The sequence below is a fragment of the Maylandia zebra genome, linkage group LG3 (genome assembly GCF_041146795.1).
Source record: "Maylandia zebra isolate NMK-2024a linkage group LG3, Mzebra_GT3a, whole genome shotgun sequence".
NCBI classification, from domain to species: Eukaryota; Metazoa; Chordata; class Actinopteri; order Cichliformes; family Cichlidae; genus Maylandia; species Maylandia zebra.
The window spans coordinates 55,426,839-55,443,282 of NC_135169.1; the positions used below are offsets into that span (position 1 = coordinate 55,426,839).

The 16,444-nt window shown below is 41.9% G+C and overlaps 2 protein-coding genes across 2 annotated transcripts in view; both read left to right on the plus strand.

Moving 5' to 3' along the window:
• Nucleotides 1-16,444, plus strand: part of LOC143416813 (NACHT, LRR and PYD domains-containing protein 12-like) — a 379,525-nt gene that overhangs the window by 5,765 nt on the left and 357,316 nt on the right. The gene's annotated exons all lie outside the window — the stretch shown is intronic.
• LOC143416823 (NACHT, LRR and PYD domains-containing protein 12-like) lies at nt 801-15,887 on the plus strand. Its single transcript, XM_076882472.1, has 4 exons — nt 801-1,373; nt 5,077-5,253; nt 13,550-13,723; nt 14,399-15,887. Exons 1-4 carry the CDS (start codon nt 1,099-1,101, stop codon nt 14,409-14,411), a joined length of 639 nt encoding a protein of 212 aa, XP_076738587.1. The 5' UTR covers nt 801-1,098; the 3' UTR covers nt 14,412-15,887.

Here is a 16,444-nt window from a genome sequence, read left to right on the forward strand (position 1 = left end):
TGTCCTGCTGGAAATCACTCAAATCATCCATGAAATCCATGAAAAATCCTTTTAGTGTTTCTAACTTCACCCTCTGTCCTCTCTCTCTCTCCATCCTCCTCACTGCTTCTTTCACTGATAATCACACAAACATCGTATTCAGCTACAAAATAACACAATAATATCATCTGATGATCATTATTATAAGAGCAGGATCCATATTTGATATCAGAGTAACACACTGCTTGGTTATGTGCAGTCATCATCAGTGACTGTGGGTCAAACAGAAGCTCTCTGATTGGTTGCTGACCTTGGTCACCTGTCCACTCTCACCTGTTTGTGTTTGCTCTCTCTTTGCTGTCTCCATCCTCTCTCTCCTTTCTCTCCCTCTCTGTCTTTGTACGTCACTCAGGTCCAATGGAAACAGTGACATTTACAAACCAATCAAAGACAAACTGATCCATGTCAGGTTATAACAATATTCAAAGTGAATACAGGCTGCTGCTGGACACAGACAGGTAACATCATTTTGACTTGCTGTCACCTGGATCTGGACTCATAAACACTGAAGCCCTGAACAGGAATACAAATCATTTTCTGCCAACTAGCGACACAGCAGCAGATAATGGCTCAGAAAGCTCAAATGAGCCAATCATTTCTGTGTTTAGTTCCCCTGAAATCAGATCTGATATCAGCAGCTCTGAGTTCATTCATCATTATTGTCCAGTGATGAGATTTCTGCTCCGTTTGGTAACAGTCAGCAGGTTTTTCCTGCATGTGGACGTGAACAGTCGTACCTGACAGCAGGTAGCAAACAGAGATCATCTTTCCAGCTGGAACTCTTCACTGAGCTGAACTCATTCAAAATGTTCTGGAGTCAAAACAGGAAACAGTCCAAATGTGTGTCTTCACTCTGACTCTGGATCAGATCTCAGTGACAGACTGTGGACATTATGGAAGCCTAAATGTGACACCATCTTCCTCCTTCATCTGCAGATTAAAGCCAAACAAAGATTCTCATTAAAAGTCTGCAGGTCTGAGAGAGACTCAATCGTTGTGTCATGTCAAACACAGTAAGAGGAGCTGAAGCACAGATGTGAAGAGCAGATTCATCAGATTATGACCTCACTCTGTTTTGTCTTCATATACATTCAGTCTGTGTTTATAATGCAGATTTTCTGCTTTTATAATAACACATTTTATATTTTCTATCATCACAGACTGACTCACTGTCTACTCTCAGAGTCTCACTGTGAAGTTGTGGCCTCAGCTCTGAAGTCCAACCCCTCCCATCTGACAGAGCTGGACATGACTTGGAACAAGCTGCAGGATTCAGGTGTGAAGCTTCTGTGTGCTGGACTGGAGAGTCCAAACTGTCGACTGGAGACTCTGAGGTGAGTTCACTGACTGCGGCTGTTGTTGTTTTTCTATATTTCAGGTCTTTGATGTTTGAAACTTTCTTTAGTTCCTAAATGTTCAGGATGTGTCTGAAGACAAATGTGAAGAAGTTTGAGTGCTTTCAGAAATGTTGTCTTTCCAAATGACTGAACAACAGTTTTTCCTTTTGGCTCCAAACAGAAGTGACAGACTTGAGCAGGGTTCATTTAAAGGCTGACAGAAGTGGAGTGGTGACGGGGAGATGTTTGACAGGACAGTGTTTCAGCCTCCACAGGTTCATGTTGTGCTCCATCAGTCAGTGAAGATGAAGTCAGTGCTGATGAGGCTGTAGAGTGTGTGAGGGATGTGAATGAGGATGATGAAGATCTGATGATAGCAGATAAAAACAGGCTGCAGAGACTTTGAGCCATACAGGGCACACAGTGTGTGTACAGAACAGCTGAAATCATTATGGAGGCCTCACTGGAATATGGAAGCATCACAGTACAGCTTCAGTGAAGCATTAAAGTCTCTGATATGAGATGAGAAATGAAGCAGCCAGAGCTTTTTCACGAGTGGAAACCCACTGTGACTGTGAGCTGCTGCTACAGCCTCCAGATTAGCCAGCAGCTCATCCTGCTCAACATTTCCTCACCAACTCTAATGGAAGTGTGATGTTTTCAGCTGGAGTGATGGTCAGGGTGGCCTCCCTCTCCTCTTCTTCTCCTCTTCCTCTTTCATTTGTAAAGCCACTTCTGCTGCTTTCATTCATTTGGAAGTCCTGTAGCTGAGTTTGGGAGAGACTAACAGCCTCGGCAGCAGAGGGGAGAAAGGCTGTAACACCACCACTTTACTCTGTTCTACCTGTCACATCATTTTATCAGGAAACAAATATGCTCATGTTTTTACTATGTTTGTCTTGAAGATGTAAGAAGATCACATGGTGCTTTTTATTATTGTGTTGGTTTGTTTGCTGTCTCTTGGATGGAGCCCAGCTGTGCGTGGCCCCTGGGCCTGTGGTCAGAGTGTGTGCTGGATAATCCGGCCCAGGATGAGGCCAAACTGACATGGGATAAAATGTCTGTCACATAATTGAGCTTTGTGAGAAATGTACGACTTTAATGTGAAACATTCAGAGTTTTTTCTATTGTTGTGTTTGAAGCAAAGTTACAGAGGTTTGATTACAGACACAGCTGAGAGTTTGTAATCTGTCATCATTTTAAAAGGTTTACATTTCTTCAGTATATCCACATTTGCAGCTGGTACCTCAACCTCCACTTGTCCAACACAACTGCTGTCCACTGCCTCCATGACATTGTGATTTTGCTGTTGGTCTTCTGTCAGATCTTCATCAATCACTTCTGCACGGGGCACACCTTCAGACTCTGCAGCTGCATAACGAAAGCCTGTAAGATAAAATTAGACATAAGGTAAATGTACACCAATATTCCAATGACAGGTGTGTGATTCATCTGGAAGTTATGTGCGGATTAGTGTACAGTGATAGCAATTTAGTATGTTTTTAGAGGGGGGGGGGGTTGTTTACCTCCGATGGGTGCTCTTTTTCGCTTCCGTTGCGTACGCCTTGAGTGCCGGTCCGAGTCTGATACAGGTATGTCGTCATGCCCCATGTGCAGTGTTGGTGCCCAGTCTGGATTTGTTACATCCATTTCATATGCTGGTTTGCCTGCAATAATGCCAAATCATAAGCTACTCAGTCGACATGATGTGGTTCTGCAGCATCACACATTAGCATGTTTTATCTCATTATCTATGACCTCAGCACGTTGAAAATCACACTAAAAGCCTTTCAAGAGTGATATGAATTAATTTAGAACTCACCGGAAAGAAAATGCTGTGAGCAAACCAACAAAAAGCTGGGGATTGCAGAGAACTCGATATCCGCTCGTCTCACCGCTGCAATCCAAGCCTGACGTCTTTGTTTAGTAATATCGGATACATGGGATCCCTCACGTTGCCTCCAGCATGGAAAACGATGAAAAGAGAGCCCGTTATCCAGCTTCTTGCCTTCACGATCGTGTGATCTAACGTTGCAACCGACAACACAACACGTACGATCCATAGCTGAAATGGTATCCTTTGGCTGGCCTACTGTCATGGCGGAAGGGGGCGTGGCCCATCTCCCGTGACATCACGCTCCAAAGCCCTATAGGTGGGAAAATGTACCATGTCGACCAATCAAAAATGATATGGAAACATGACATTTGGTTGTTTAGCAAAAGGGGGAAGTTTTAGGAGTGACCGGCAAGAGAGAGCGAGTGAGCGAAAGAGAGAGAGAGTTTTGATACGTGAGAGATTTGTGACGTTTACCGTGTTTGGTCTCAAGTTAGTTTGTTGTCTTGTGTATTTAGTGTGTAGCTGTTGTTTTGTTTTGTGTGTCAGTTCTACTAGTGATCGTCACAGTTGCTGCCTTAAAGCCAACAAAGGCAGATTGCAGTGTAAACGCTGAGTGACACACCTGCTGTCAGACCTGCAGGTTTATCCCTGTGCTGTTCTCATATGTGTTAGAGTGACACAAACTATTGTTTGACACCTGATTGTTCTGTAAATAGTTTGAAATGATTATATGAAAAACGTCTGAGCCTTGGCTGCATTTTTTGGTAAATAGTACCATATAACTTTGTTGTTTGCAAAACGTGTGCGTATTTTTAAAAGTGTACAATCTCTATTTGCATTTCAAGTTATGAAGATGATTCGTTAAACATGTGTGTGGTTTTTACAGTCAAAATATCACTTTCTACGTGTATTTTAAATTTTGTCTGAATTTAGATAAATTGTGCTGATACAGTTGGTCAAAATGAGAAAATAACAGATTGGCAAGATAAACTGTTTTTAAAGGTAAAATATAGAGGCCACATCAAAAGTAGTCAAGAAGGGTTAAAGGCTAAAAGCAAAGTTGTCACCAAGTACTGTTTATATTTGTGTGTATTGCTGCAGCTTTTTTGAGTATTAATTTGGTGCCTTTGTGTGAAATAATGGTATTGTGAGTGATCCATATAGTCACAAAGAATAGCCACTTGTTTCTGTGCTACCAAAGTTCCCCGGCTTTCATTCAAAATGTGTTTATCGTCAGCACCTGCACATTAAACTACTTAAACATTATAAATGTCTTCAAGCTCACACTGAGGCCTGTGGGGTACTATCAGCCACTGAGACAGTACACACATTTATATGTGTTTGTATATGAATATTTCATACTTTAAGACTGCCTGTTTATTTAAGGGAGATGAACAAAATACATTGGAATTGTACAAAATAATATCATGGATGATAAATTAAATAGATTTTAAGTAGATGCTTGTGCATTCTTAAAGTCTTATATGTTGAACTGAACTATGTGATCTGTTCAAAGCCTTAATCTTAATTTGAAGTGAAATGTGCATTTTGAGTTTATACACTATGTATATAAGGCGACCGTTTCCTTTTGCAGTATTTTTGTGTGGTGTACTTTTCTATGTCTTAACAAAAGGGGAACAAAGGTGTTTAAGTTCACCTAGGATGATGTGTTTTAATTTTCACATGGTCTTGCTTGAATTTGACCCTGACAAAGGCGTATGAACTCTGTCAGCTGTTTGGAGTTTCCATTTTCTAAACTTCTACATTCTGAACCTTCTTCAGCTCTGAACAGATGATGAAACACTGAATGATTTCAAGCTCACACTTTGTCTAATAAACTTACATCTTTCATTCTTTATACAGATTGAGTCTCTGTGGTTTGTCAGAGATCAGCTGTGATTATCTGGCAGCAGCACTGAAGTCCAACCCCTCCCATCTGAGACAGCTGGACCTGAGTAGGAACAACAAGCTGCAGGATTCAGGAGTGAAGCATCTGTGTGGTTTCCTGGAGAGTCCAGGATGTGGACTTGAAACTCTGGGGTCAGTCAGCATGTTTTAGTTGTGCTGAGATGAATATGATGTGAAAGTTGTGCTGACACTAAACTGCAGACATCAGGCTGATATTATACTGATCCACACTGAGGATCTTCATGGTAAAGTCTGTTTTCTTCTTCTCTGGTTTAGTCCATTGACTGCAGCAGAACAATGTTCACATTTCAAACAGTGAGACTCAACGTATGGCCCGCGGCCCACACGCGGCCTGCCCAGCTTTCCTGATTCAGAGAGAGGGGACCCTGATTAACTGTGTAGTGTTCTTCCTCACAGTTCTAAGTATCAGACACAACAATGAATAATCCACAGCTGACTGTCTTTAGCAGGTCAAAGGTCACGGCACACAGCAGACAGTGGGAAATATTATAATTCTGATCATTTATCAGCACATATCCATATGTATAAAAACAAAGCTGACACTGTGAGACTTGATCAGAGATGTGATCATCACAGCAGAGGCCTTTGTGTCAAAGTCACTGAGGATCAAACAGAAACACATGAAGCAGATTTTCCTGTTCTGGCTTTTTATAGCAGATAACCTTCAAAATATTCTGCAGTCCATCAAAAACTGAAGCAAACCATGAATCAACATGTGAACATGAGCTGATGCTGCTGAAGTGAAGCAAAGTTACAGAGGTTTGATTACAGACACAGCTGAGAGTTTGTAATCTGTCATCATTTTAAAAGGTTTACATTTCTTCAGTATATCCACATTTGCAGCTGGTACCTCAACCTCCACTTGTCCAACACAACTGCTGTCCACTGCCTCCATGACATTGTGATTTTGCTGTTGGTCTTCTGTCAGATCTTCATCAATCACTTCTGCATGGGGCACACCTTCAGACTCTGCAGCTGCATAACGAAAGCCTGTAAGATAAAATTAGACATAAGGTAAATGTACACCAATATTCCAATGACAGGTGTGTGATTCATCTGGAAGTTATGTGCGGATTAGTGTACAGTGATAGCAATTTAGTATGTTTTTAGAGGGGGGGGGGGGGGGGGGGGTTGTTTACCTCCGATGGGTGCTCTTTTTCGCTTCCGTTGCGTACGCCTTGAGTGCCGGTCCGAGTCTGATACAGGTATGTCGTCATGCCCCATGTGCAGTGTTGGTGCCCAGTCTGGATTTGTTACATCCATTTCATATGCTGGTTTGCCTGCAATAATGCCAAATCATAAGCTACTCAGTCGACATGATGTGGTTCTGCAGCATCACACATTAGCATGTTTTATCTCATTATCTATGACCTCAGCACGTTGAAAATCACACTAAAAGCCTTTCAAGAGTGATATGAATTAATTTAGAACTCACCGGAAAGAAAATGCCGTGAGCAAACCAACAAAAAGCTGGGGATTGCAGAGAACTCGATATCCGCTCGTCTCACCGCTGCAATCCAAGCCTGACGTCTTTGTTTAGTAATATCGGATACATGGGATCCCTCACGTTGCCTCCAGGACGGAAAACGATGAAAAGAGAGCCCGTTATCCAGCTTCTTGCCTTCACGATCGTGTGATCTAACGTTGCAACCGACAACACAACACATACGATCCATAGCTGAAATGGTATCCTTTGGCTGGCCTACTGTCATGGCGGAAGGGGGCGTGGCCCATCTCCCGTGACATCACGCTCCAAAGCCCTATAGGTGGGAAAATGTACCATGTCGACCAATCAAAAATGATATGGAAACATGACATTTGGTTGTTTAGCAAAAGGGGGAAGTTTTAGGAGTGACCGGCAAGAGAGAGCGAGTGAGCGAAAGAGAGAGAGAGTTTTGATACGTGAGAGATTTGTGACGTTTACCGTGTTTGGTCTCAAGTTAGTTTGTTGTCTTGTGTATTTAGTGTGTAGCTGTTGTTTTGTTTTGTGTGTCAGTTCTACTAGTGATCGTCACAGTTGCTGCCTTAAAGCCAACAAAGGCAGATTGCAGTGTAAACGCTGAGTGACACACCTGCTGTCAGACCTGCAGGTTTATCCCTGTGCTGTTCTCATATGTGTTAGAGTGACACAAACTATTGTTTGACACCTGATTGTTCTGTAAATAGTTTGAAATGATTATATGAAAAACGTCTGAGCCTTGGCTGCATTTTTTGGTAAATAGTACCATATAACTTTGTTGTTTGCAAAACATGTGCGTATTTTTAAAAATGTACAATCTCTATTTGCATTTCAAGTTATGATGATGATTCGTTAAACATGTGTGTGGTTTTTACAGTCAAAATATCACTTTCTACTTGTATTTTAAATTTTGTCTGAATTTAGATAAATTGTGCTGATACAGTTGGTCAAAATGAGAAAATAACAGATTGGCAAGATAAACTGTTTTTAAAGGTAAAATATAGAGGCCACATCAAAAGAAGTCAAGAAGGGTTAAAGGCTAAAAGCAAAGTTGTCACCAAGTACTGTTTATATTTGTGTGTATTGCTGCAGCTTTTTTGAGTATTAATTTGGTGCCTTTGTGTGAAATAATGGTATTGTGAGTGATCCATATAGTCACAAAGAATAGCCACTTGTTTCTGTGCTACCAAAGTTCCCCGGCTTTCATTCAAAATGTGTTTATCGTCAGCACCTGCACATTAAACTACTTAAACATTATAAATGTCTTCAAGCTCACACTGAGGCCTGTGGGGTACTATCAGCCACTGAGACAGTACACACATTTATATGTGTTTGTATATGAATATTTCATACTTTAAGACTGCCTGTTTATTTAAGGGAGATGAACAAAATACATTGGAATTGTACAAAATAATATCATGGATGATAAATTAAATAGATTTTAAGTAGATGCTTGTGCATTCTTAAAGTCTTATATGTTGAACTGAACTATGTGATCTGTTCAAAGCCTTAATCTTAATTTGAAGTGAAATGTGCATTTTGAGTTTATACACTATGTATATAAGGCGACCGTTTCCTTTTGCAGTATTTTTGTGTGGTGTACTTTTCTATGTCTTAACAAAAGGGGAACAAAGGTGTTTAAGTTCACCTAGGATGATGTGTTTTAATTTTCACATGGTCTTGCTTGAATTTGACCCTGACAAAGGCGTATGAACTCTGTCAGCTGTTTGGAGTTTCCATTTTCTAAACTTCTACATTCTGAACCTTCTTCAGCTCTGAACAGATGATGAAACACTGAATGATTTCAAGCTCACACTTTGTCTAATAAACTTACATCTTTCATTCTTTATACAGATTGATGGACTGTGGTTTGTCAGAGATCAGCTGTGATTATCTGGCAGCAGCACTGAAGTCCAACCCCTCCCATCTGAGACAGCTGGAGCTGAGCTCCAACAACAAGCTGCAGGATTCAGGAGTGAAGCATCTGTGTGGTTTCCTGGAGAGTCCAGGATGTGGACTTAAAACTCTGAGGTCAGTCAGCATGTTTTAGTTGTGCTGAGATGAATATGATGTGAAAGTTGTGCTGACACTAAACTGCAGACATCAGGCTGATATTATACTGATCCACACTGAGGATCTTCATGGTAAAGTCTGTTTTCTTTTTCTCTGGTTTAGTCCATTGACTGCAGCAGAACAATGTTCACATTTCAAACCTTCAAAGAAGAAGAAAAATCCTCCACTGGATAATTCACTGTGAAACTCTCCAACTCTTCATTCCACCTTAAAGTCTGTCTGACACTGAAATCCAAAGCAAAATGTGCGTTTGCTTTACAGACAGCAGTCCAACACAAACATACACACATCATCCAAAACACAGTCCAACATCCAAATCTCCTCCACTGCCAGCATGAATGATGGGAAAGAGAAGGAGGAACACTCTGACATTCAGGGTTAGAATGAGTTTCATGAAGCAGACTGTGAAGATCAAAGCTGCATTAGAAAGCTTACATGAATGAATGAGTGGACAGAAGTGGACAGAGATCATCTGAAGCACTTCAAAGGCTTTAAATCAGCACATTTCTCTTTATTCTTTATCAACTCTGTTAGTTTCTCTCAGTTTTCTGTGGAATGAAGCTAACAGCAGGCTAATAAGATGCTGACCAATAGGTTTCTATTAAAGGTTGTAATTTGTATATGAAAAAGTGCTTTGGCTCAGCAGGGATCAGCTTACAGGTAGAATACAGCTGCTGGATGGGATTAGCATGTCATAGCTATCTACCAAACTGCTAACTGGGGGATTTCAGGCCATCTATGGATCATTTTTGCTAACTGTTTATTCAGCTTAGGCTCACAGGGCTGCAGCCTGTGCCCTAGCTGTCATAGGGCAAGAGGCGTGGTCCACCTGCACAGGTGAGCAGTCCATCACAGGGCCAACAGAGAGAGACAGAGAAGCACTCTCTCACATCCACACCTACAGCCAATTTAGAAGCACCAATGAACCTAAGCAGCATTTCATTGGACTGTGGGAGAACATCCAACCTCCACAGAAAGGCCAACAAGCTTCAACCTACAACCTTCTTGCTTTAAGGCACTAGTGCGAACCACTTTTCCCCATTTCAGCCCAAATCCTGCATCTTCCTGTTTCTGACTCCAGGCCAGCTCCACTAACACTTTCTCATCAGACACTGCCACCTAGTGGAGGAAGTCTTAGTTCCATTTGAAGCTTCAGATTACAGTTAGTTCCTTTACAAAGAGGTGGAGGTGGTGGGGCCACAGCACCATCATCACTGAGTGCCATAGGACACTTAACCTTTGTTTCCATATGCTGGGAACTTCCTGTTGTTCCAAGGAGGACTGGAAAATGTGTGAAAACCTCCCAGTCAGTTCCTCACAGCACACTTCAATCATTTCCCTCCCACAGCATCAGGACCAGGGCTTTTTCTCTCTTTGGTCCCACTAAGAGATTTCCACACAAACACCTCATCAGTGGGACTCTCAGAGCTACCAGCCCTTTGCTACAATCACAAAGCTCTTCATTGAAATCAATGATATCAAAGCTGAAATCAAATGAGTCCAAGTCTTCTGCTGATTCAGCATCACATTCATCTTTGCTCCTTGTTCTGCATCCCCACCATGGACTTCATTCCTTTCCAAGCCAGCCTTGAGTGCCCTTTATTCAGCTCATCCTCTGCTTTACTTTTACACATGAATTTAGCTGCTTTATCTCTCTTTCAACAAGTTTCTGTGCCTCAATCTTTTTCTTCTGTCCCTCATAACAAGACAGCTTCTTCTGCCTGAGAACATGTTGGAGTGATTTACTAATCCAGGGCTGCTTATTGGGGAAAATACTTCCTGTTTCCAAAGTAATCCCCATTTTTCCCAGAAAGAAATGTAAGTAGAAATCGATGATCTAAGTGAGAACATGAGCCTTTAAAAAGTCCCAGTGGGTGCAGTCAAAGCAGTCCCTCAGTCCCAGTATAGAGTCTTTGGTCCAGACTGGAACAACTGTGTGCCCAGTTTGAGCTCTCTTCAGTGCTGTGACCTGACAGACCCAGAGGGGCCAACACATCACATTTAGAAGCTCCCCTAATGGAGCCACAACACATGTCCAACACTTAGTCTGTCTTGTTGGACCAACTGGAAGAAATGATTCAAGGACTTAGTCACAGAACAGAGATTCAAATCTCCAAAATCCAACTGGCTGCATCAGGACATATAGTCTGAAACTCTGCATAGTTTCCTGTTTGAAGCTGCTTCCTGTTGGCTTCAGCTGTTTGGAGTTTCCATTTTCTAAACTTCTACATTCTGAACCTTCTTCAGCTCTGAACAGATGATGAAACACTGAATGATTTCAAGCTCACACTTTGTCTAATAAACTTACATCTTTCATTCTTTATACAGATTGAAGGGCTGTGGTTTGTCAGAGATCAGCTGTGATTATCTGGCAGCAGCACTGAAGTCCAACCCCTCCCATCTGAGAGAGCTGGACCTGAGTAATGACTACTGGTCTTCAACTAAAGAAAACAAGCTGCAGGATTCAGGAGTGAAGCATCTGTGTGGTTTCCTGGAGAGTCCAGGATGTGGACTTGAAACTCTGAGGTCAGTCAGCATGTTTTAGTTGTGCTGAGATGAATATGATGTGAAAGTTGTGCTGACACTAAACTGCAGACATCGGGCTGATATTATACTGATCCACACTGAGGATCTTCATGGTAAAGTCTGTTTTCTTCTTCTCTGGTTTAGTCCATTGACTGCAGCAGAACAATGTTCACATTTCAAACCTTCAAAGAAGAAGAAAAATCCTCCACTGGATAATTCACTGTGAAACTCTCCAACTCTTCATTCCACCTTAAAGTCTGTCTGACACTGAAATCCAAAGCAAAATGTGCGTTTGCTTTACAGACAGCAGTCCAACACAAACATACACACATCATCCAAAACACAGTCCAACATCCAAATCTCCTCCACTGCCAGCATGAATGATGGGAAAGAGAAGGAGGAACACTCTGACATTCAGGGTTAGAATGAGTTTCATGAAGCAGACTGTGAAGATCAAAGCTGCATTAGAAAGCTTACATGAATGAATGAGTGGACAGAAGTGGACAGAGATCATCTGAAGCACTTCAAAGGCTTTAAATCAGCACATTTCTCTTTATTCTTTATCAACTCTGTTAGTTTCTCTCAGTTTTCTGTGGAATGAAGCTAACAGCAGGCTAATAAGATGCTGACCAATAGGTTTCTATTAAAGGTTGTAATTTGTATATGAAAAAGTGCTTTGGCTCAGCAGGGATCAGCTTACAGGTAGAATACAGCTGCTGGATGGGATTAGCATGTCATAGCTATCTACCAAACTGCTAACTGGGGGATTTCAGGCCATCTATGGATCATTTTTGCTAACTGTTTATTCAGCTTAGGCTCACAGGGCTGCAGCCTGTGCCCTAGCTGTCATAGGGCAAGAGGCGTGGTCCACCTGCACAGGTGAGCAGTCCATCACAGGGCCAACAGAGAGAGACAGAGAAGCACTCTCTCACATCCACACCTACAGCCAATTTAGAAGCACCAATGAACCTAAGCAGCATTTCATTGGACTGTGGGAGAACATCCAACCTCCACAGAAAGGCCAACAAGCTTCAACCTACAACCTTCTTGCTTTAAGGCACTAGTGCGAACCACTTTTCCCCATTTCAGCCCAAATCCTGCATCTTCCTGTTTTTGACTCCAGGCCAGCTCCACTAACACTTTCTCATCAGACACTGCCACCTAGTGGAGGAAGTCTTAGTCCCATTTGAAGCTTCAGATTACAGTTAGTTCCTTTACAAAGAGGTGGAGGTGGTGGGGCCACAGCACCATTATCACTGAGTGCCATAGGACACTTAACCTTTGTTTCCATATGCTGGGAACATCCTGTTGTTCCAAGGAGGACTGGAAAATGTGTGAAAATCTCCCAGTCAGTTCCTCACAGCACACTTCAATCATTTCCCTCCCACAGCATCAGGACCAGGGCTTTTTCTCTCTTTGGTCCCACTAAGAGATTTCCACACAAACACCTCATCAGTGGGACTCTCAGAGCTACCAGCCCTTTGCTACAATCACAAAGCTCTTCATTGAAATCAATGATATCAAAGCTGGAATCCAATGAGTCCAAGTCTTCTGCTGATTCAGCATCACATTCATCTTTGCTCCTTGTCCTGCATCCCCACCATGGACTTCATTCCTTTCCAAGCCAGCCTTGAGTGTCCTTTATTCAGCTCATCCTCTGCTTTACTTTTACACCTGATTTTAGCTGCTTTATCTCTCTTTCAACAAGTTTCTGTGCCTCAATCTTTTTCTTCTCTCCCTCATAACAAGACAGCTTCTTCTGCCTGAGAACATGTTGGAGTGATTTACTAATCCAGGGCTGCTTATTGGGGAAAATACTTCCTGTTTCCAAAGTAATCCCCATTTTTCCCAGAAAGAAATGTAAGTAGAAATCGATGATCTAAGTGAGAACATGAGTGGGTGCAGTCAAAGCAGTCCCTCAGTCCCAGTATAGAGTCTTTGGTCCAGACTGGAACAAGTGTGTGCCCAGTTTGAGCTCTCTCCAGTGCTGTGATCTGACAGACCCAGAGGGGCCATCACATCACATTTAGAAGCTCCCCTAATGGAGCCACAACACATGTCCAACACTTAGTCTGTCTTTTTGGACCAACTGGAAGAAATGATTCAAGGACTTAGTCACAGAACAGAGATTCAAATCTCCAAAATCCAACTGGCTGCATCAGGACATATAGTCTGAAACTCTGCACAGTTTCCTGTTTGAAGCTGCTTCCTGTTGGCTTCAGCTGTTTGGAGTTTCCATTTTCTAAACTTCTACATTCTGAACCTTCTTCAGCTCTGAACAGATGATGAAACACTGAATGATTTCAAGCACTTTGTCTAATAAACTTACATCTTTCATTCTTTATACAGATTGATGAGCTGTGGTTTGTCAAAGATCAGCTGTGATTATCTGGCAGCAGCACTGAAGTCCAACCCCTCCCATCTGAGAGTGCTGGACCTGAGCTGGAACAACCTGAAGGATCCAGATGTGAAGCAGTTGTCTGATCTTCAGCAGAGTCCAGACTACAGACTGGAGACTCTGGTGTAAGTAGAGTGATGGAGTGAGTGGGTGGTGCTGTCAGCAGTATTGTACTAAACACAGTCAGTATGAAACAAAGATCCAGTGTTTCCTGTAAAGCTGCAGCTTCTCAGTGAAGCTGTGAGAGGAGAATGGTGACAGGCTTCAGGATTGGACACAAACACTTCCTGTTTCTGACCTTTATGGTCACCATAGTAACGGCTGACACGCTCTGATCAAACACTGTCAACAGCCAATCAGCTCTCTGAACAAAGCAGCACGCAGACCAATGACTGCATTCGTTTCCAAGTTTAAAGCAGTGAAGAACACAGTCTGTAGGTGAGGAAGAATTTAGTGAGAGCAGATGTTTGGATGGAATTCCTCCAGTTAACAGCTGGAACCGTCCATCTGGATTGTTGGGCTTGTTGTTGGGGTTCCTACAGAGCTCAGAGTGGACACACCAAGGTTCTTCTAATGAATGAAAGTCCAAACTCAAACTAGGAGGGAAAAACATTTTCATCAACTTCAATAAAAATCCAAAGATTAGAAAAAGTGAAGCAACAATGAGTCCTAGTACAGTCCCAGCACTGAAGTCCCTGCTGCTCTTTATACTGGATGTGCTGCATCACTGACTGACAGCTGATGAAGAGTCTCTGGAAACACTCGTTTATCTCCTCTGCTCTTCCTTCTTCTCTCTGCAGGTGGAGGCTATGATGGTAAACAGGACGGTGTGTGTGCTGAGAGAGGAGGAGCTGTGTCCTGATGATCCAGAGAGGTTGAAGCAGCAGCAGCTTGTGTGTAGAGACGCTCTGACTGGGCCATGTTACTGGGAGGTGGAGAGGAGAGCTTCATCCAGCAGTGACTGACAGAGGAATGAGAAGAAGTGCAGATGACTGTCAGTGCTGCAGAGTGAACTGCTCTGAGAACAGCTCCACTGTCAGACACAATGTAGAGTCCAGCATCATCCCTGTGTGTCCCTCTGGATCTGACAGAGGATCATCAGTGTATCTGGACTGCTCTGCTGCTGCTCTGTCCTTCTACAGTCTCTGCACAGTCTCTGTCTGACTCTGGCTTCAGACCCTCCTGGATCAAACTCACCTGGAAAGACTTTCAAACATCACTCAATAGATTTGAATACAGAATATATTTGATATATACTGTAGATGTACTGTAGAGTTGCAGTTTGTCACTTGTAAATACAGTCTGTGAGCAGCTATGAGCTGAAAGATCTTTCTAGAAACACGAAATGTTTTCTCTCTTCTGTTGCTTTTTCATATATTTCCACAACATTAATATTGATCCCACCTGTCTCACCTGTTTCATGCTTTTATACATAATAACAGGACACGTGTGATCTGAGCGCTGCTGTGGTTGCTGTGCTGCACGTCTTCATTTAGATAACAGAGACATCTAGTGGTTCAGAGGGAGAACTGCAGGAGGTGGAGCTGTGTTTTAGCATGGAAAACTTTTTATCTTTTAGGCGCAGATACAAATATGACAAGTATCAGTGTGAGATACAAAAGGTCACATCAGTCAGCAGAGGGAACAGTGATCACACAGCAATGTAAGAATAGAAACATAACAGTGAATCTGGACATGTATACAGATGGAAGCAAACAAACAGGATGTAACACTACATTAAAGCCACAAATGGGAAGAAAACAAAGCCAAAGGAAAATATATTTGATCTCAGGAATCCAAATCAGATGCTTTAGAGCAGGGGTCGGCAACCCTGGGCACGCGTGTCACAGCTGGCAAGCGAAGGGTTAACTGATGGCACGACCATAGCTGGACTGGCCATCGGGCATACTGATGGTGATTTTTCGTTTTTCTGGGCCAATGATGTTTTTTTATGATTTTTTTTTTTTTGTAACGGTATAAACGATGGAAGGTGGTGGATTGGCCGGATGCTGGTCGATGTGTAGAAATAACTCAGTTGTTTGGTGGTGGCTATGGCGGAGCTTCCACAGAGGCAGCAGGTGGATGAGGGAAAGGGGAGGCAGGAGGAGCAGAGACCCGAGGCGGCCGCCGGTCCGAGTGTTGGCCCCCTTGAACTTTCCCACATTTTGTCACATTACAGCACAAACATGAATCAGTTTTATTGGAATTCCACGTGAAAGACCAACACAAAGTGGAACGGAAATCATACATGATTCCAAACATTTTTTACAAATAAATAACTGCAAAGTGGGGTGTGCGTAATTATTCTGTCATGGAAAAACACACTGCCATCAACTGTTTTGTTTTTGTCAAAATCACTGTAATATAATCACTGTACCTTTATATACATGTGACTTATATTAATGCTGCTGCCCTCTTGTGGCTAAAGTGTAATTATGTTCTTGTTATTAGGGAAAACATTTGAGAGTAACATGACAAATGAGTCAGCACTTTGGCTTCAGCTTAAGAAATCCTCATTTTTATGTCATCAGTTATAGTTGCATGTATTCATTATCATAAGTTAACCTTTAATATTGATGTCTTAAATTGATTTTACTTAAACTAGCAATAATTTTATGGTTGCATTAAATAAATGCATCACTAATGAATGAACTATTTCAGTAATTAAAAAATCTACATAATCAATTAAAGATATATATTAATAATGAATTATCCATTAATTTCATTTAAAATTTTTCAATATTTGTTTATATACAATTCAAATTAGTTAATTACATATTTAATCAATTATTGGTTTGTTTTCTATTTTGATTATTTTACTGACACATTTAATGAATTATTTAATG

Bases quoted from the DNA above. Each gene is read 5' to 3' on its own strand.
- LOC143416823 (XM_076882472.1), top strand. From the start codon at position 1,099: ATGACCTCACTCTGTTTTGTCTTCATATACATTCAGTCTGTGTTTATA. The intron at 1,374-5,076 runs GTGAGTTCACTG...TTCTTTATACAG, and splicing joins TGTCGACTGGAGACTCTGAG to ATTGAGTCTCTGTGGTTTGT. The intron at 5,254-13,549 runs GTCAGTCAGCAT...TTCTTTATACAG, and splicing joins TGTGGACTTGAAACTCTGGG to ATTGATGAGCTGTGGTTTGT.